Source organism: Notothenia coriiceps, unplaced genomic scaffold, assembly GCF_000735185.1.
Source record: "Notothenia coriiceps isolate Sejong01 unplaced genomic scaffold, NC01 NC01_scaffold00029134, whole genome shotgun sequence".
NCBI classification, from domain to species: Eukaryota; Metazoa; Chordata; class Actinopteri; order Perciformes; family Nototheniidae; genus Notothenia; species Notothenia coriiceps.
This window is the reverse complement of record NW_011361835.1, coordinates 113,131-133,028: the sequence shown is the minus strand read 5'-3', so window position 1 is coordinate 133,028 and position 19,898 is coordinate 113,131. Positions and strand designations below refer to the sequence as shown.

The 19,898-nt window shown below is 40.3% G+C and overlaps 3 protein-coding genes across 3 annotated transcripts in view; 1 reads left to right on the top strand and 2 right to left on the bottom strand.

Moving 5' to 3' along the window:
* Positions 1-5,488, bottom strand: part of LOC104958589 (aflatoxin B1 aldehyde reductase member 4-like) — a 6,529-nt gene extending 1,041 nt beyond the window's left edge. The window contains exons 1-5 of the mRNA XM_010786332.1: positions 4,988-5,488; positions 4,034-4,221; positions 3,737-3,841; positions 3,352-3,448; positions 2,751-2,850 (exon numbers count right to left, since the gene is read on the bottom strand). Coding sequence (XP_010784634.1) covers positions 2,751-2,850; positions 3,352-3,448; positions 3,737-3,841; positions 4,034-4,221; positions 4,988-5,288 — 791 coding nt within the window. The 5' untranslated portion in view covers positions 5,289-5,488. The remainder of the gene's footprint in view (positions 1-2,750; positions 2,851-3,351; positions 3,449-3,736; positions 3,842-4,033; positions 4,222-4,987) is intronic.
* A 398-nt stretch (positions 5,489-5,886) lies between these two features.
* LOC104958593 (aflatoxin B1 aldehyde reductase member 2-like) lies at positions 5,887-8,351 on the bottom strand. The gene is made up of 7 exons (XM_010786336.1): positions 8,348-8,351; positions 8,064-8,251; positions 7,775-7,879; positions 7,576-7,672; positions 7,192-7,291; positions 6,933-7,062; positions 5,887-6,753 (listed from the first exon to the last, which is right to left on the bottom strand). Exons 1-7 carry the CDS (start codon positions 8,349-8,351, stop codon positions 6,592-6,594), a joined length of 786 nt encoding a protein of 261 aa, XP_010784638.1. The 3' UTR covers positions 5,887-6,591.
* Positions 8,352-13,410: 5,059 nt separating this feature from the next.
* megf6b (multiple EGF-like-domains 6b) overlaps positions 13,411-19,898 on the top strand; it is a 58,580-nt gene continuing 52,092 nt past the window's right edge. The window contains exons 1-3 of the mRNA XM_010786327.1: positions 13,411-13,525; positions 15,033-15,167; positions 15,844-15,953. Coding sequence (XP_010784629.1) covers positions 13,434-13,525; positions 15,033-15,167; positions 15,844-15,953 — 337 coding nt within the window. The 5' untranslated portion in view covers positions 13,411-13,433. The remainder of the gene's footprint in view (positions 13,526-15,032; positions 15,168-15,843; positions 15,954-19,898) is intronic.

The window sequence follows — 19,898 nt, the reverse complement described above, 5'->3', positions numbered from 1 at the left end:
GAGACCACCGAAAACTTTGCCTCGAACGACCCTTTGGTGCAAACTAGGTTTTCAGTGTGTAGACCACGTCGGACACCAACGTCGAAAGTAGTTGAGTCTCCCGAACAGGGTAGAGAGTCGTGGAGGTAGACTTTCTCGAGGGAAAGATACGCTTCAGTAGGTCGGAAAAACACCGCGAGAGGTCAGGTGACCGGGCAGACGGGACTGTGTCTCCTTGCCGACAGACTCTTCTCCCTCCTACAGTGCACCTCTAAAGATCCTCCCGAAGTTAGCGAGGAACTTCAAAAAGACCGGGTCAAAAGTGTGTTTTAGGAGTAATGAACCTAGAAGGCCGGTAAGTAAAGAAGAGTGTCGGACGAGTGCGTCTACGACCGGTTTCACGTCGAAGGAGGTACTTATAGAGAGAGGTTTTCCGACGTCGAAACTGGCTTTTCGGAAGTTGGCGCACTTTCGAGAGATTTTAGGAGGGTGGCACACTATGTCTATGTTCCTACTCACAATGTTCCCCTCAACATACATCTGCGAATCAGGATTTTCTTCAATGAATGCTATCAAAAGCCAGGACAGGATCAGACTCTCCAGTGCACATCTTGGACAGTGCCTCAGGGTTGCCACAACAGAATACAAGCCCAACATCAGACAGGTTGCCTCATCCCGCCGCTCTCACTTCTCTCACTGGTTAAATTGAATACAACATTAAAATAATATATTAAAAATAAAGTTAAAAAAAAACAATACTATTTGTTATTTACAGCCTGATATTATTTGGTACACATATTTAAAAATGTTAAAACTGATAATGTGGTGTATTTTGGTACGACATTATAAAAGTAACTAACTGAAACTCTCTCTCTGTCTTCCTGTCTTTCCCAGTGTGTGTGTGTGTTACAGTGTTTGCTGAATTGGATGTGGACCTGTCTGACTATTTGATCAGAGTTCACTCTGTTGTTTTTATTTTTGTTTTATTGTTATGCCCCATCAGACCACAGCAAAATCATTTGTATTTGTTAAAGCATTTATTTATTATTATTGTTAATAAATGTTTGATTTCGGTCTAATTTTGTTTCAAGGATGCATTTTTCCTTTACTCTCAACACAGGGTTTGTTTAATTACTACTGCCACTACTACAACAATTATAATAGAGGTAACATCTGCACACAGTGTAAAACAACTTTTAGTGACACATAACATTTTGGCCCTTAGCTTGTCATGCTTGAAAAAAATTGGCTCTTTGGTAAATATAATTGGGGAACCCTGATCTAGAAGGTCAAGCTGTAATGGAGCCAGCAGCATCTTTTTTTATTAACTTCTTTCAGACACTCACATCACTTCCTCCTGTTCATTTCCGTTTTTCAAACACTTTCTCACCCTCTCTTCTTCCTTGTTTCCCACTATTGTTTTGACTTGAGGATTCGGTTGCTGTCACCATTTCTTCTTTTGTGGTGAGATTCAGGTGTTTTCCCAGTTAGTTAAAGGTCCCATGTCATGGCCATTTCCACTGATCATAATTCCATTGTTGAGGTCTACTAGAATAGATTTATATTGTGCAATTTTCCAAACTCACATTGGTTTCTTATACAGCATCTCTGTAAACTACGTGTATTCACTGAATTTCACTCTCTGCCTTTAACGGCTCGTTGTAGCTCCAGCAGAGTCCTGCACGGGTCTGATTTTCAAGACCCGCTCCCGCCCCGCACCCGCGACGTGCAATACCAAACCCGCCCCGCTACCCGCACATATTACCAATTAGTTCCGCAACCCGACCCGTCGGCACAGGATCCGCAACCCGACCCGAACCCGCATATATATATGAGCAGTGAAAACGTGCAATTATTAACACACGCAGTTGCATATTTCTCTCAAAAAGCGTGGGATGTTGGTTATTCTCTCCATCTAGGATGACACCAAAAGCCTCCCAGACGTTGGATTTCGCTCTTGAGGAAGTGTTGGAAAATGCTGTATTCTCCGCTAGAGAGCTTCACCTCAGCCATTCAGAATGTGGCGCGCTCAGAAGCAGATCGATGCGCTGCAGGGGTTATGATTATGCACGGTCCCGCGGGGGAGAGGTCTGAGGATTTAAACATTAAACTAAATTATTATTATTTAAATATATTTATTATGCAACACCCGCGACCTGACCCGCATCATCTTTGTTTTACCCAGAACCGATGCCGGACTCTGCTTCAGCCTGCTCTCTCCGAAATCCTCCGGGTCTTCAACTACGGACCTCCACTCTCCCCCCCCGTAGTTATTCCCAGATCCGGATTATTAATTCCACATCAGTATTATTTGAATTTTGAGTTGGAAATTAAATTATTTTTGCTTCTATACTCACGTCTGCTCCCTTCCGTGTTTGTATTGAGGGTNGTGTGTGTGTGTGAGGAAGTCTGTGGATTGGTCAATTTGGACCAATCAGCGGGGGCTTAACGTAACGGCTCCGCGGACGTAACGTAACGGCTCCACGGATTGGTCCATTTAGTTCCGGGTACAGTTGACATCATGCGTACCCGGAAGATCAAATGGACAATGACGTATCTCCAACGAGGCGTTTTGGGGAGGTATTTTCTGTGTTAGAGTTTTACTCGCTACAGGGTGTACGTTGAGGGTTTGTGACTCTGCAGACCGTTTACATGCATAAAACCTTCATAACACAGAAGGGGACGGGTAATAACCAGAAAAGCCTGACATGGGACCTTTAAAACAAGTTTCTTATTGGAAAAACCTCAAAAATAAACAAGGGGTCATTTACCTGTCCCTATATGCTGCAGCCCAGTTGTTACCAAAGAACCGCCCTTCAGGCTGGGAACCCTCTTTGTCTTGGTAATGGTACTTTCCTGTCAGCAGGCCACCTGCAGAGGGGGTATAAAGTCAGAGTTCAAAACATAATGATCTCAATCTTCTAAATGTTGTCCTTCACACCAAACAAAAGTGTTTGAAGCTACATTTTGAGAAACTGTTACAGTAAAGATAAACAAACAACCATGGTAAGGCTGGCCAGTCACAGTGGTGCTTTGTGTTACATTAAAAGATAACATGCAGGTGATTACCATATTTATCATTAGAGCAGTGTTTTGGTATAATAAAATGTGCTAATTAGCACGATAGATAGAACCTATAGCTGCTCTGACATTTCACTCAAAATCACCAATGACACCCTCATGGTGGCGCTACAGTCAAAATGAGATAATCAAAAAACATTAGGTCATTTAGGCACTATACAGTAAATGTCTGTTTGTTTTTGTATCAATTAAAATGGTAGATGCTAAGATATTTTACAAGTGTTGACCTGCAGTTGGTGCTAGAGGAAAAGTCAGAGGCTATCTATCCAACAGAAAGAAGATATATTGCACCTGCTAGAGGATTGTATGCGTAGAATCTCATTCCGAAATATCTCAGACATGGCAGCAACTCGGTCTCAACTTGTCTTGTAGTGGCATTGTACATCCCCTGTGAAAAGTTGTAATAGTCTAAGTTAAGCTGCACAAAATGTCGAACAGTGGATCTCTCTGCAACAAACACTACTGTAATTCTGAATTAGTATTGGCACAAAAGTTTCAGCAGGTCTCTTTGGAAACACAGTGAGTTCTAGCCTATACTGTATGATCAGGTTTATGTAAAAATAATGTGATTTTGAACACACAGCTTTTCATATGGATGGATCCACAATTGATAAATAATAAGTAGCTTGAATAGTGTAAAAATATGCAATTGATGATAGTACAAGGCCGTAAATACCTGATATACTGTGGGAACAATCCAGTTGTTGTGTTTGCAGATGCTTGCTATTTCAGCCACTTCCCAGGAAGCATAGTTTGACAGGCCAAACTCCTTGAACTTTCCCTGTGTGTGATATTGGAACATGAAATCAGAGTTTAATCAAATGTTTCTAACAAATAGGTGCAGTATCATGAATGTAACTTGTAATGTATACATTGTAGACAAATATGTTTCCATCTTTGATGTGTCACTTTACAAGAAAGGTTTCAGCCTCACACAACAAGTCATAGAAAATTGAGTATCTGGTTAATTTACCTCTTTGTGGAGGTCATTGCAGGCCTTAAGTGTATCCTGGATGGGGTTTTGGTGGTCGGGGGCATGGAGGTAGAAAAGGTCCACATTATTTGTCCTCAGCCTCTGGAGAGATATTTCCAGCTGAGAGCGCACACTTTCCGGCTTCAGAGTCTTCCCATCCCAGGGGTTGGCCTTGGTAGCTATGCTTACTGTCAGATAGAAACACCCAATTAAAAGTATGTCATCTATAAGATGTGTTCAGCAAATGGCAATCAGTGATCTTTGTCCATCAAATTACCATGCATCTATATAACTACCCATATACTAATACAAATATACAAATACAGCATTATACTTTTATTTCAATAGGTTAATCATTCTTATATCATATAATCAGAATGTTCCCATTTCATTTTCCACTAATATTATTGCCAAATCATGTCATTGTTATCATATGCAACTTATCCTTGCGCTGTTACAGTATGTATTGTTTTTATTTTTTCTAATTAGTAGTATGGTACAGTAAATATAGGCCTACTTAGGGCACCAAAAGTAAAAGGATTCTTCAGAACGGCTGTGTTCATCACTTTAATGTTGCAGCTGGAAATGGGTGAGCTATTTTCAGAAATGTGATATGCTTTATCTGATGGGTAGCATGTTTATTTCCTCCCACAGTTTAATAAAGTTTTATCTTAACCTAATATTACATTGCACATTGTATCACATTGTATACAATGTTTTAATCTCCGGACACATCCAATTCTTCCATGCAAGTGAAACCATCATCAATATTCTCAATAATAAAAGCACATTGGAGCAATGCACAATATAATGCACAGCAGTTCCTTAATAATTGTGGTACCCATAATTCAAAGCTGGTGCCAGCCCAGTCTGCAGGCTTGCAGTGGGGGGGGTCAACTACTCAGTTAATGTTAGCATGCAGCGTCGCTATGAATATGAGTGCTCCTGATGTACCTGTTTTAGGAAGATTCATGCCCCCTATGACCGTCTCAGACTTCCCGTCCACATACATGAAGGCTGTGTCCACCAGCACGTGTCCCCTGTCCATGAAAGTCTTCACCATCTCCAGACTCAGCTCCTCGTCGGCTCGCCCTCCGAAAGCCATAGTTCCCAGTAAGGTAACCGGCCGCTTACTTTGAGACGACGACATGTTTTGACGAGCTACAATCCTCGGCAAATGTTTAAGCACACTGTCTTTATTAGTGTGACGCTTACCAAGTGTGCACAGTCTTCTGGTGATTACTACCCACTGCATGCTACAGTACAGCGGCTAGCAATGAGACAAAGTGCAAAGGTCGTTGAAAGCGGAGATAAGGGAGCGTCGTAAAGTTACTTCACGGCTTTAAAACGCAATTACTTTTATTGAAGAGATATTTGGCGTCTTTGCTCAGCTGTAGTTGAGACAGTGCAAAGTTCGTTTTCTGTGTCCGTTTCCTGTTGTTTTTGAGTTAATATTTGCTGAAGTGTACTCGTTGCATCATATGTAGGCTACTGGAATGATCATATTAGATGTAGTTCTGGTTTTAACCACTAAGTGTCAGCAAATCACAATCTCTTTTTTTCTAAATTACATTATGCTCATGGGTTTCTCCTATATCAACCCAGATATGTACTGTCCATACTTACTGTAGATATGATAAACTGGGCTGACAGTAATTACATGGTTTCTCCAGTGCATTATGACTAAAGAACCACTCATTTGATTATGTATGGTTTATTGAACGATCCCCAATAGAACCATGTGGCTGTCTGTTCTGATATATAAATACTCTAATACCAACATAAAGCTAATAAAGAAAAGCTAAACAGATACACAAACAAAATTAAGGATGAACTAGTAACAGACAAATAATTACAATTAAACTTAAAAACTAAGAGAAATAACCTGAATACATAGGACATGATACTAAAGCAAGCAGCATAAACAAAAACATGTTGAGGTTCTTCTTAGAAAGACATAAGAAACATACATACATATAGTGTGGCTTAACCTGTTATTTGTCGAGGCATTTATTTGTATGTCCTTTTGAAAGGTAACTTGTTATTGAGGTGAAAAAGGAGTTTTACTGGAATTAATGCTATAATTGCCACGCAAACTGAAGGGTCCATGGGGGTCTGGAGTTTCCTGTAGTTGAAATTTGTATTTTTTCACGAGGCAAAGGTTGCCTTTGTGGTTAAAGGAAAGCCTGCATATACATCTGGGAGCTTATTCCATTATGTTTGGTAGTGCTTTTTCAAATTGTAGCTTTTGTACCTAAAGGATTCTTGGATTCAATACAGGATTGCCAACAAGGCAAAGTGATCAACTGACACTTTGTGTTTGTCTGTTTTGGTAATTTTATTAATTGGACCTTTTTGTTCTGGAATTTGCACTGAAAAATAACTAAATCAACTGGGTAATTCATGTATTTGGTTCCAGAAATAAACATACAAATAATTATTTTGGTGTTTCCATTAACATTGTTTCCGTATTGACATTAACATTGGTATGTCTGATGCTTGATGTAATTCAGACAACATGCTGTGTGTGCTCGATTAGTGGACAGATTTGTGTGTCTTTAGCGGAAGTAGTTTGGACACTCGTGGGCTACTAGGTTCCAGGCGTCATTAAAAGCGGTGACCACTCTCTCATCCAGAGGACCCTCCTCTGCAGCTGCCAAGTTTTGCTGAAGTTGATCTATACTTGACATACCAATGATGACTCCATCACCAAGATCCCCCTGGAATAGCAGACATACATGTTTAAATAAAAAGTTTTTAGGAGGATGCATTATAATTAAATACACATAAAGTATATGGTATAACATTTTCTAATTACTGTATGCCCTTATACAGCCTTCAGACTATAGTTTTGATGTCAGATATACATATGCATTAAATATATATGCACAATAGTTACCTTAAGTTGGGAGTGATGGTACATCCAGCGCATAGCAGCAGATGTCATGGTGGGTTTCTCCAAGCCGTACACTGTCTCCAAGGCCTCAATAACCAGATTGATTGCCTCAAACTGACTCTGCTTCCAGTATCTGACACAAAAAAGGACATACACAATTACTTTGGGCATATCAGTTGGCATTGTACTTGAGTGCAGACAAACATAAATACCTAACATGCAACATCATAAAAAAATACGTTTTTAAATGCAGATCTTTCACCTGTCCCTGTATGCTGCGGCCCAGATGTCACCAGAGAATCGTCCTTCAGGCAGGGGACCATCTTTGTCTATGTTATGGTACTTTCCTGTCAGAAGGCCACCTGCAGAAGAGGGGCGGTGTCAGAATTTCAAGTATTTTTGTATTAATCCATCTGCTTGACATACATTTCACAAGATAAGTGAAACTTTGACCTGATGGTGGTGCTAGAGGAAAGATCACAGGCAATCTAGCCAATATTTTTTGAGGTATTTTAGTCTCGACCCAAGTGGTGGGCTGACAAACTGTATTGTTCTCCACAGCAGGAGACACATTAATCACCAATTGTGAGTATCCTTTTAACAGAAACACAAATAAAGTGTACGATAGAAGGAAGATAGATTGCACCTGCTAGAGGATTGTATGCGTAGAACCTCATTCCGTAGTATCTCAGACATGGCAGCAACTCTGTCTCAACTTGTCTTGTAGTGGCATTGTACATCCCCTGTGAAAAGTTGTAAGGTATAAGTCTCTCCTTAATGATAAACAAATCTTTTATTTTTTATTTCTTGATTATGCAATCGCGCAATTGTTTTAGCATCTATACCTGATACACTGTGGGAACAATCCAGTTGTTGAGTCTGCAGAGGCTGACAATTTCCGCCACTTCCCAGGAAGCATAGTTTGACAGGCCAAACTCCTTGAACTTTCCCTGTGTGTGATATTTGAACATGAAATCATAGTTTAATCAAATATTCTTAAAAAAATAGGGAACAGTAACTTAGGTGTCATTTATGATAAAAAAAACAGTGTTGGCAATATGTTGTAAACACTGGTCATGTTACAGGAAAGGTTTCAGCAACACACAAGTCATATAAATCATCCCATTCATTTACCTCTTTGTGGAGTTCATTGCAGGCCTTAAGTGTATCCTGGATGGGGTTTTGACGGTCAGGGATATGGAGGTAAAAAAGGTCCACACAATCTGTCTGCAGCCTCTGGAGGGAGCTTTCCAGCTGAGAGCGCACACTCTCCGGCTTCAGAGTCTTCCCATTCCAGGGGTTGGCCTTGGTAGCTATGCTTACTGTCACACAGAAACACTTGTCATTTACAGCATGTTCTCAGCAAACAGCAAACATAAATCTATGTTCATCAGATCCCCATACATCTATAGAACTACCCATGTCTTTATATGCAAACATATGACTCGTACTTTTATTGCAATAAGTTTATCATTCTTGAATATCCTTCTAATATTGTCTTACAGTACTGCACTACTCGCAAAACCACAAACATGATAATCATAAAAGTACACAGATCATTTATTTATTCGCAGGAGTTTCAGGATTCACATAAAACTTTCGTTGCCCCAATGCAATGTCACTAGTAAAAGTCCTGCATTCCAATTTTTTTGTTAAATCATTAAAAAAAATGTGCTTCCAAATATACTCACCAAAAGTAAAAGTATTGAACATGCAGGATCGGCCAGGTNTCTCTAGAATGATAGGAAAGGAGATTTCAAACTTCCTTTATAACCTCCTTTAATATAGGAACCACTGGACCTCCCTAACCGAAAGGAGAGGAGAAAATGCTGCCCCACAATGCCTTGCAGCCGCAGCATTTGACGTCACACAACAGTCGGCCGTTCACTGACACAAACGATTATGACGGAGAAGTTATATCATGAAAGTTACGGTGCTTATTAAGCATTTTAAAACGTATGTGGTAAGTTGCCAAAGTGCTTTGTTTTGAACGTTCATCAGTATTATAATCAAAAAGAGAAATATGAACCTTAGTTTTGACTGAAATTATCAAATAAAGTCAACATTTCACTGAGCTGTGTGGGGTTTGTTCAACTTTTAAAAGATGTTTAATGGTGATATACACAGAGATAGGTGTTAAAGACTAACGTTTATAATAAATACATTTGTATTGATTTCAAGATCTTTTCATACAATCATACGTATTGGGATCATTTGTATTAATGTGGACCGGAGGGAGAGGGTGACGAGCATAACTTTCACTTTCATTTTTTATTTCAATTCCAACTTTGGTCATGAAGAATATGTTTCTCTGTTGTTCATAAAGCATAAAGCAACAGCATCAGAGCAAGGTGCAGAGTCTCTAGATGAGTTTACAGTAGTCCTTCGTTCATATTAAACATCCATGTTGTAGTCCGCTGTATAGAAAACTGTAGTTTCCATAGTTTCCCCACAGCAGCAGACACACAAAATGACGTCCGTTGGCGCATCGTAAACACGCCGGATAGTGAAAGTGCAGTCGGATTCTCTAAAGCAGCGCAGTCTCTTCTCCTAAATCCTTTTGAATTCTCCTATCCACTATCCCTTAACCCCGTGACGTTTCACTCAGAGGTCAAGGGATAGACGATAGGGATAGACGTTAGGAGCTGATTTTTGGATTATCCGACCGCAGCCTTACTCTGGCATCTTGTGGCAACTCCCGTTCAGCAGCGGCAGATGCATCGGCAAGTAGTGGCATCTGTGGCAGATGCCGGAAGTAGTTGCCACAGATTCCACGGAGTAGTGGCCACTGTGGCAGATGCCGGAAGTGCTTTGCCACTGCCTGCAGATGCCACGAAATGCGCTTGCTGTCTCTCCAGCATTCACCCCCAGAGTTTTTGTGTCTCTCAACTGGCAGGTTGTTGAAGGTGATTCTGGGTCATGACTTGCCTGTTGTCGTGGTTTTCCCCCCCGATATCACTTTTTTACTGAGGCTCCTGGAAGCTTACAAAACCTGTTTCACAGTGCTGCAGGACGATTCTCTGAACAAACTGATAATGTTTCATACTCTCCAAAACCGAGACAAAAAAAGCTACTGGACGTGTTGACCAAGATTTTGTGAGAGAAATTGTGAGGGGCAGTGCAGGTTAAGCAGGACTGTCTGCTTCCCTCCAGGAATTTATTATCTCAGTGAACTCTTAGCTCAATGCAGCAATTGATTGGAGTTTTGTTCAACTTATGTCACTTGAGCTTTTATCTGGCTACAATAATATTATCTCTCACATGAAGTCACGATAAGAGCACACTGATTTCTGACTTTCCATTTTAGCAGGTTCCTGATGGAGACGAGAAACCTGCTGGTAAACGCATGCGTGCCTAGACGCCGATCATGTATAAATGCTCCGATCCTACAGCACCACGCCCATTTTAATAACCATAGACTGTGTGCACTTTGGCCGCGGAACTCTTTTAAAGACGTGCATTTGCAGAGGTTTGTGGCTCGTAGCAACATGTCGTCGTCTCAAAGTAAGCGACCGGTTTCCATATTGGGAACTAACTCTTTCGGTAGTAAAGCCGACGCGGAGCAGAGCCTGGAGATGGTGAAGACTTTCCTGGACAGGGGGCACGTGCTGCTGGACACAGCTAACATACGCGGACGGGAAGGCAGAGACGTTTATAGGGAGCATGAATCTTCCTAAAACAGGTAGGCTACATGAGATGCGCCAATATAGAAGTGGTGGATAGTAACCGAGGGAATGTACTGTACTGTAAGTACACTTTTGTACTTACATTCTATTTTATACTTCTGTTTAACTACATCACAAAGGGAAATTGGATTTGGTTTTAACTCCACAACATTTATCTGATCATTGCTGCTGATTAGTATAACATATAAACAAGTATGTAATTATTATGTGGTTTATATAAGAAGAAAAAAACGTTATTTATCCATTGTGTAAAGTAAACAATGTAGATAAAGTATATAAAGTAGCAGTAGTAGCTCCTCTTTAAAGTAATGAACGCATTATGCATCATTAATCCAATAATATTATACACACTTTTCTGACCTGGCCGATCCTGCATGTTCAATACTTTTACTTTTGGTGAGTATATTTGGAAGCACNTGATAGGTGTTAAGGACTAACGTTTATAATAAATACATTTGTATTGATTTCACATTAATACAAATGATCCCAATACGTATGATTGTATGAAAAGATCTTGAAATCAATACAAATGTATTTATTATAAACGTTAGTCCTTAACACCTATCACTGTGTATATCACCATTCAAACATCTTTTAAAAGTTGAACAAACCCCACACAGCTCAGTGACATGTTGACTTTATTTGATAATTTCAGTAAAAACTAACGTACTGTAATTGTAATCAGTAATTGTGTAAAGGTTAAAAAACACAGTCATTATCTATCATGCATCCTCACTGTTCGAGCACTGCAGCTGCACACCTTTTAGTTCATGATTTGGAGTAATAGCATGAATATTACATTACTCAATAAATTAAGCGTAATAATAATTACGATTAATTATTATTATCTTAAGAGCTTGAGGACTAATCACGGGGTTTTGTCAAGCAAAGCATGGGTGTAGTCCCAAACAATAGCTGAGGATTCTGTGTAGTGTAACCTATTCCCATTTATCCAACTTTTCCTACAACGTTAATTTATCTTTCAAAGGAAGTGGTGATTAGGGGTTGTTGCTAAGTTACCTAACAGATTTAATTACATTTATTGAATATATATTTGCCTTTTTCACTCGGTCAGTTGAGGCATTGCACATTTTTCCATTTTCTGTAACAATTTCCTGTTTTTTGGGATAAGTTTTGTTCAATTGTATTTGTTGCATCTTATGTACAGGACTTGTCTTACTATATGTAGTTCCTTTCTTAACCTCTAAGTGTCAGCAAATCACCATCTGTGTCTTTTTAATCACTTATTATGACCCTGGGTTTTTCCTGCATCCATCCAGCAATGTGCTGTCCAAACTTACTGCAGATATGATAGGCCGATGCATTAGGTTCATTGATATTATTTCGTGGTAAGTGTGTCCGAACTAAAGATCCTGTTGTTTTATTGTTCACTTCTTTAGAAAAGCATGTTTGTCTGTTTGTCCTAAACATTTTTGCTACATTTTAAGAAAGGTTGTTTTTGTGATTGAATGAAAGCTTTCTGACATCTTGGAATAAAATCATATATTTTTGGTAGTACTACTTCAAATAATTGTTGAGGCACCAATGGGTCATGGATTCAATGCATGGATTGCCAACCAGGCTATAGGTCGTCACCTGCCAATTTCTGTCAGTCAGTTTTGTTAATTTTATGAATTGAATCAACTGGGTAGTCTATGTATTTGTAACCAGAAATAAAGAAAATAATTAATTTAGATGTTTCAGTTAAAAAACACTCCAGTTGTCTGTCCCCACATGTCTTTGATGAGCTCTGATATGTCTGATGACTGATCTAATTCAGACATGCTGTGCAGCTCGACCCTCAGAGGCTGCTCGGACAGCAGTGACCCTGGACTCTTTGGGGTCATGAACACACATGTGTGCATTGAAAGCTTTGTTTGCAGAGCAGCAGTCGGTCCCGGCGGTTGACCCTGTGACCGCACTGCTGTTTGCCCTGAAGAGGGACTGCTTCAGACTCAACCCCAAACATCCTCTGTTGTTCCGTGGGAGATAGTATATCACTCAGTTTTCCCAAAGTCCATACCTAGCGTGAGTGGTTTCACTTCCCCTCCTGCAGATGCTTCTTTGCTCTGCGTCATGGGTCCCTAAACGCGCGCACATAACTCTGCAAGCGCTCGTTTTAAAGCTGCACGAACTTTGCCAACGTCAATAGGCGAAAGTGAAACTAGAAAAACGCCATATTGCTGGAAGGATTGAATATTGACATTAATAGATTCTTAAGTAAAACGTAAATATTGTCAGACCAGCACATGTCTAAATGGAAATATTCAGGCGTTTTTGTGCCATTTTTTAAAATAATATTGCAACAACCTTTAAGTGAACACGAGAAAAAGCGAAGAGCAAAGTTTGATGCGAAGTTAAAGTCTCTTAATCGAGCCTGAACCCTCCGTTTGTGAGTGCACTTGTGTTTGTGTGTGTTTCAGAAGCTCTGCATAATAAATGAAACCCATTCCATCCCCCCCTCCAAACATCATTACAAAGTGAATGGAGGGAGGCAGAAAGCGCTCAGCCTCCACAACTTTTTGACCGTCAGTCTGACATCTGCAGTGACGAAGCGTAGGTGAGCTGCCGGTTGCAGTCAGTGACACACCGGCGGAGAGGAAGAACACACACTCCATGTGATGGAGCGGTCATTTATGGAAAGCGCTGATTATTTCCACGCGGAGGAAGTTTTACGCGCCTATTGAGTTTCTCCCTGTCTTCTTTTTATTCAGTTATTTATTAGGTTACTTTTTTATATGGTTAAATTGAGTTATACTCATGAATACGTCTGCGTGTACGTCATATTCCTTTAAACTCTAATCCAAGAAGAATAAACATGGATAGTGTTTTTTTTTCTTTATTCATATTATTTATTTTAGAGGCTCGTGCATTGCGTTATGGCATCGCCAACAACCTTCAGTCCTATATGTGAGTAAGCGTTTCTCTGTTTTGTTGTTTATGGGCTATTGACCTTACTGTTACTTTAGGGGACATATTATTTAGGGATTTACCTTTCATCTTTTCTGAGATATTTTTGCAGCCTCATATTCCCTTTGAAGTTTGACTGTGATAAAACTGCTAGTTCACCTGCACATGGAAACACAACCAGAGGCATGTTTAGATTCTTGCTATACCAAACAGCAGCTGAAAGACAGATCTATTTTGTAGATGCTGAATGATTCATTTAACTGTTGTGCACTTTCATCATGGTCTTCATTGGCTTCCATGCACCATCTTACTTTAATTTAAATGATTATACATTAGCCACATTTGAATTGCCTGAACTGCATTCCTAACTCTGTCAGAGTTAGTTTGAAGCCCCTCAAAGTAAAGAGACACACAATTATAACGGGTATTTTAAACCCCAAAATAAAGAAAGAGCCTGAAATATATGGGACAGGATTTTGTGGGTTACATGCTGCCAATAACAATACGGTCTTTCATATGCAATTACTGCATAATGTAAAACTGGAGGTGCTAGTGATTACTTTCGTTTGAGATGAGCAGCTCGATGTTGTCTTAAGATTCCTGACGATATCCATATTTCAGACCTTCCTGTTGGTCCTTGGAGAGCTACCAAAAGAGTAAATGTTTTAAAGATCATGTTGCACTTTTTTGTTTTGTTGAAAAGGTATTTCACACCAAAGCAAAATGGTGTGAAAGACATCAGTGGCAGGTCTGCCCGTGAACCCAGACAGACTTTGTGTAGGAAGGACAAAACATCACAGTTGGAAGGCTTATCGTGTTTTACCTGGGGGTGAAATTGTTAACTGTCTGCCGTTTCTGCTGACATTCAGCCTCGTACATACAAGTGAAAACATGCACTATCTACCATATGTCCATTAAAAACACTAATATCTTAAGTTAATTGTCTTCAAAATGATGGCTTTTTTTTATTTACATTTTTCAAAAAAATATTTTGTGTTGAAGTGGTACAGGGATTGTACATCATATGCTTTTGTTTTTGAGCAAACCTGGCTTACATCTTAAAAGGTTTGATCTTGTCTGGGTATGATTTGTTTTTGTTGCTTTTCCCATTTGAAGTAGAAGATGTAAAATGAATGCATTCCACTTTGATGCTAATGCCACCCTCTAAAAGACTTTCATGTAACACATTTTGTGTACTGAGGTTTGGGTTGAACTACAGGTATTATCTTGTAGTTAGCGTCCTGAAAGGGAATGGTTGAGGAATTCCCCTTAAGTCTTAAAAAAATACCAAAACCAGACATTATATGCAGCCTTACACCCCAGAACAGTTAAATCCCTCACAGGCATTACGTCGTCACCTAGAAAAAATACTTATGCAAACTATGTACATCTATTTTTTTGCAACATTTCTTATGGCAATCATAAATTCCCCTCCTGTCATCCATGTATCCGTGAAAAACCTTTTAACACCTTACAGTAAGTATTTGTACCACTGTTTTTGTTTCAGGCCCAATGTGTGTCTTGAGAGGGAGGTGACGCTGGTCGCCCAGAGGCAGCCGTGTGTGCAGGCCTTCACACGCATGGTTAAAGTGTGGAAGCAAGGCTGTGTGGGACAGTCATGGTGTATGGGATATGAGAGAAGGTGAGTAATACACCTCATTTGTCGTCTCCTTTTTCTTCGTTGTCGAAACCTCAAACAAACACTCCCATCTTCACCTGCAGGGAAGTGAGTGCCTTGCTGATTAAGCTTTGGCTTGAGCAAAGCATTAATTATTTCTTCCTGAGTCATGCAACCAAAATAATTCATCAGACTCTGTCTCTGTTTCAAGAGTTTCTCACTTTGCTGCTCACGCTCGCTTTCACAGTATTTTTTACCTTGTTACAAGAGTCAAAGGCTGCTTTGAAGGCAGCATAGGCCACAATTACTCGCTGTAAACAAAACGTGTTTCCACCATGCGTAATGACTGTGGTGCAATGAGAAGGGTCCTAAAGTACAGGGTTGGCACCATTCTCTGAAATTGGGTCTGCCAGTTACACTTTAATAAAATGGCGCCTTAAAAGTCTGGGAAAATGTTTGCTGAATGTTGTACTGCATGTTACTTTAAGCATAAGCAGTCTTTTGATCAGATTACATTTTTGTTTATCCTTATCCCAAGGTATTTAACCACCTAAACATCACAAATGATATGTGCCAAGTAATGTTATGCATGTCACCCACACACTACAGTTTCACATTGAAGTAATACAAAAACTCTGCCTGTTTTTATTGTTTAATTTATAACTTGCTGTTTTTAACTTGATGTTTTTCACATCAACAGGACAGCGTACTACACTGCTTACAGACAAGTTTACAGACAGGATTATCAGACTGTCTACAAGTGTTGCCCCGGATGGTCTCAACTTAATGGAGAAGCTGGTTGTCTGTATCGTAAGTATCTAGATTATTGTTACTTTATTCCCCTAAGTGAAAAAGAACCATCTCATTTATCAGGTTTTTGCAGGATGGTATGTGCTGTATACTTAAAGACAATTTGTATTTTCCTGACTCAGCAGGAGGTGTGGTGCCTCACCCTTTGGCACAGTGATCTGAATGAAAGGTTTTCAGAAAAAGGTCAAAAAGGTTAAGAGATGCTTTGCCCATCCAGACTCCTTAACAGATGTTATCAGTCAGCGCCATGTCCACTCTACTTATCCCACAAGGTTTGGTTGTGGACGGTGGGAAAAAAATCTCAAGTGTTGACAGTGTTGACATTCGCTCTCAAATGAGGCTTGCATAGTATTACCTTCTCTACCCTTAGCAAAAAAAAGCATTACGGTCCTGGTTTGGGCTGTTGCTCTGTAGTTTTCCGGTAATTCTACGATAGATAGCCAGTCAAGCTTATACTTGACCATTTAAGCATTTTTTTAAAGCAAACATTTAAGCTCCAAACGGCCACATTCCTGCACTAGCTGTGGTCCCATGTTTAAATCTTGGCCCTCATCCATATAGTCATGCCACTTTACTCATTCGGAGGTGTGACATGGCGGTGTAGGTCAGAGGAATGCATTATGGGCATAAAAACAGACAATCCCATCCAATATTTAACCCTACCGATTACAGTCAAGAGCCCCAAAACAATACCTATCAACTTATGGTGGAGAGACCACCTGCTATGCACAAACATAAAAGGTAAAACAAAGTAAAACAAGTATGCATCTCCCCTCTAAGTCCCCGGGTCCATGTATGGAAAGATAGAACTGTTGGCCACAGAGGGGCTGCCAGAAGCTCATCTCCTTGCGGATAAGCTTAGCTTCACACCGCTGAGACCAAGAAGCCTCCTTTGATGGGATTTTACAGCCAGTGATCCAGAGCACATAGCCTGCATACCATAGACAGACCCTTGGCAAAGCCTTCCTGTAAACAGTTTGTCCCCCTGTCCGGTTGACAGACAAGAAAGTTCCCACTTCCTTGCTCTTGTGGCCCTACCTCAAACTGACCCGTGCGCATAGTTTCTAGCACTGAAACCCCCGGTACAGGCACATTACTGTCTGGGATAGCCCTCTGACCTGATGTAGAGCGAGAGAAGATCTCCTGGATGTGCCTGTCATCGGTGTGTTATTATGGCATCTGTGCTCTCTTCAAAGAGCTCATTGTTTGCAGGGAGAAAGGTTATAGTAGTATTAAATGATACAAAGAATAATTACAGAGGCTTTGTTTTAAAACATTTATAGAGAAATGTCTCCAAGATACATTCTTAAGGGATGCCCAGTGTTTCCCCTCACTAAATTAGACGGGGTGTTTTGTTTCTTTTTGCGTGACAATGGCGGCTCTCTTCGACATGAGGCAGGGCTTTTATCTCTGTAACTAAAGACGTGGCAGCACTTTGAGATGGGACAAACTAATCACCCTTTTCTCTGAGCCATTGAACCAGGATAAAAGGAAGCTCACACCACAATCCTCGCTCTCTGAGTCCTGCGCACTTTGCTATGCACTATCGGTACTGTACCTCAGTCAGCACAATGCAATCTGTGGAGCTGTTTTCAACAGCGCCTTCAACATCCAAAAGGAAAAATCTGCTCTGTAAAATGTACAGCTTTAGCAAATCCTCTGAAAACCCTGAAAAGAGCAGAAGATTCCGCGAGATGGGAATGCTTTGTGTTTGAGATAGTGATTTAGTGTCTGGCACTCCTCAGCTCTCTCACTGCGTTGTGTTGACCCTCTTTTCTCTCTGTGTGTGTTCCCTAATAAAATGTCAGTGTAAGGTAATTAGTCGGATTACTTCTGGGTATTGTGAGGGAGTAGAGCAGAGTGGAGGCTCTAATAATGTTTTTACAACACACACGGGCTGCAAGTTGAGTAGTTTGCCCTTCCTTTATTTCACCTGTGTTTCTTCTCTGCCTCAATATCCACCCATTGAACCGATGTTGACATCCTGTCACAATCTTTGTGTATGTTTTTTCTTAGCATAATTAGCCACATATTTGGAAAAATAATATACCACTGCACAGCATGTCTGGTGATTTTCACAATTGATTTCGCTATCTTGACCCCCTCCCACTTGTTTTCCCATAGCCTATTTTTGTTTCAGGCTATTATCATTAGGTTTATGAGTTTTACATTTACAAAATAGCGTCAATAGAGTTTTTGAGCGAGTTGCAAATCTGAAGTATTTGTTCCCAAGTTTTTATGTTTACAGCTTATTACCAAAATAATGCACTGGAATCAGATAATGGTTGACATCCTTTGCTTTATCAATTATCCAAATAGTTGTAGATTATTTGCTGTTCTATTTAAGATCTATTTTTAGTTTTTACGACACATTTAATGATTTATTGTCTACAAAAAGTCAGCCATTTCAAAACCCCCAAGTGCAACCAAGGCGACTTTTGTGTGTTTTGTAAAGGCTCAAATTGGCTTGATGACTATCTTGTTCTCCTGAAGGTGAAGAACTCTTGACTCTGTGATGGCGACTTCCTCCTCTCAAACGTTTGGAGGACCACTCAATCAGTGTGTTAAACATTCTACCTCAGCAAGTAGCCACGGGCCGGGTGAGGATGGACGGGGTTAGGGGGATTGGAAACGAGCAATTATGTTGATTGACGGCAACAATAAGCTTTTTGACAGGGCCTGAGGAGCGGGGACAATAGCTCCTCCGGTTTGTCTTCCTCGTTAACCACTGAATAGGAACTGGCCTCCTTTTGTTGCGGGAGCCGGCTGGCAAAGGTAACTACTAGTGAAATAGGCCCAGTAGCCAGGGAATAGGAAATGGTCTTCTGTCTTATCCATGGGTGGTCTGTGTGTGTTTGTGTGCGTGTGTGTGCGTGCGACAACTATTTCAGCAGTGGAGAGGACTGCTTCAAACTTAGCTCAGCTCAGAAAGACTTAGACAACTTAGAAACAACATGTTGCATTACACGTTTAAATGTCATCACAACAATTGCCCCTGGTTATAATGAGATATTCCTTTTGATTTAATGAGTAACTTGCAGCAGAGGTTGTAAGGTCAGCAGAATACTGAAAAACTAATACGTTTTGGAGGGAAACTGCTGTTAGATATTAGGCTCAGAGAAAAAAAAACTTTTGACAACTTGAGATCTGTTGATTCAAGCTGGAATAACTTGTTAACATATTGAGGAATAAGACTTATTCTAGTATGAATCTGGTGAGAAAAACTTGTCAAAGTCCTCAAACAAGAAGTAGACACAGACTCAAAGAAATCACATGACGATGCTGCTCAGTTGAAGATGTAATTGTGTAATGCATGATGGTAATTGAAGCTGTGCAGAAATAATCAGGCTTGCCAGTTTGTACGAAGTATGAACAAGATTCTTGTTTGAAAAATTAGTGTAATGTGTTTCCTGTTTGGTCTGAGTGACACACATGGCAAAATCATGTCTGAACCGCATCTTTGTTGCATTAGAACTGGAAAAAGGGCATGAAATTACAATGCGGTGGGCCAAATGCTGACCATGTGACAGGTGTTTTTGATCGTGCCTACTCTTTGTGTTGTGACTGAATGTTAATATTCTCATTCACACCATCTTTTGACGGGAGTGCGTATAATCATAACGTCTGTATGATGTAGGGTGCAGCAAATACCCCAGTTATTCTAATTGCACTGTCTTGCTTACAAAATGATTTTTTCCTAAGCATTATTGTGCCTGCTTTGTCAAACCGACCTAAAGTCTAGTTCAAATGGTATTTAACGTCTCTCCAAGAACCAGATCAAAGATTATCTGACATAGCTGGGCCTGGCTTTCCCAAAAACTCTTTGAAATGACACATTCCTCAGCGCAGCAAAACATGATTTGTTGCCTCAAAATACAGTGCTCGGCACCAAGCATACCAATTATGGCACCAGCGGAGTCGAGTTGAGGCCTTTGTGTCCGTGAA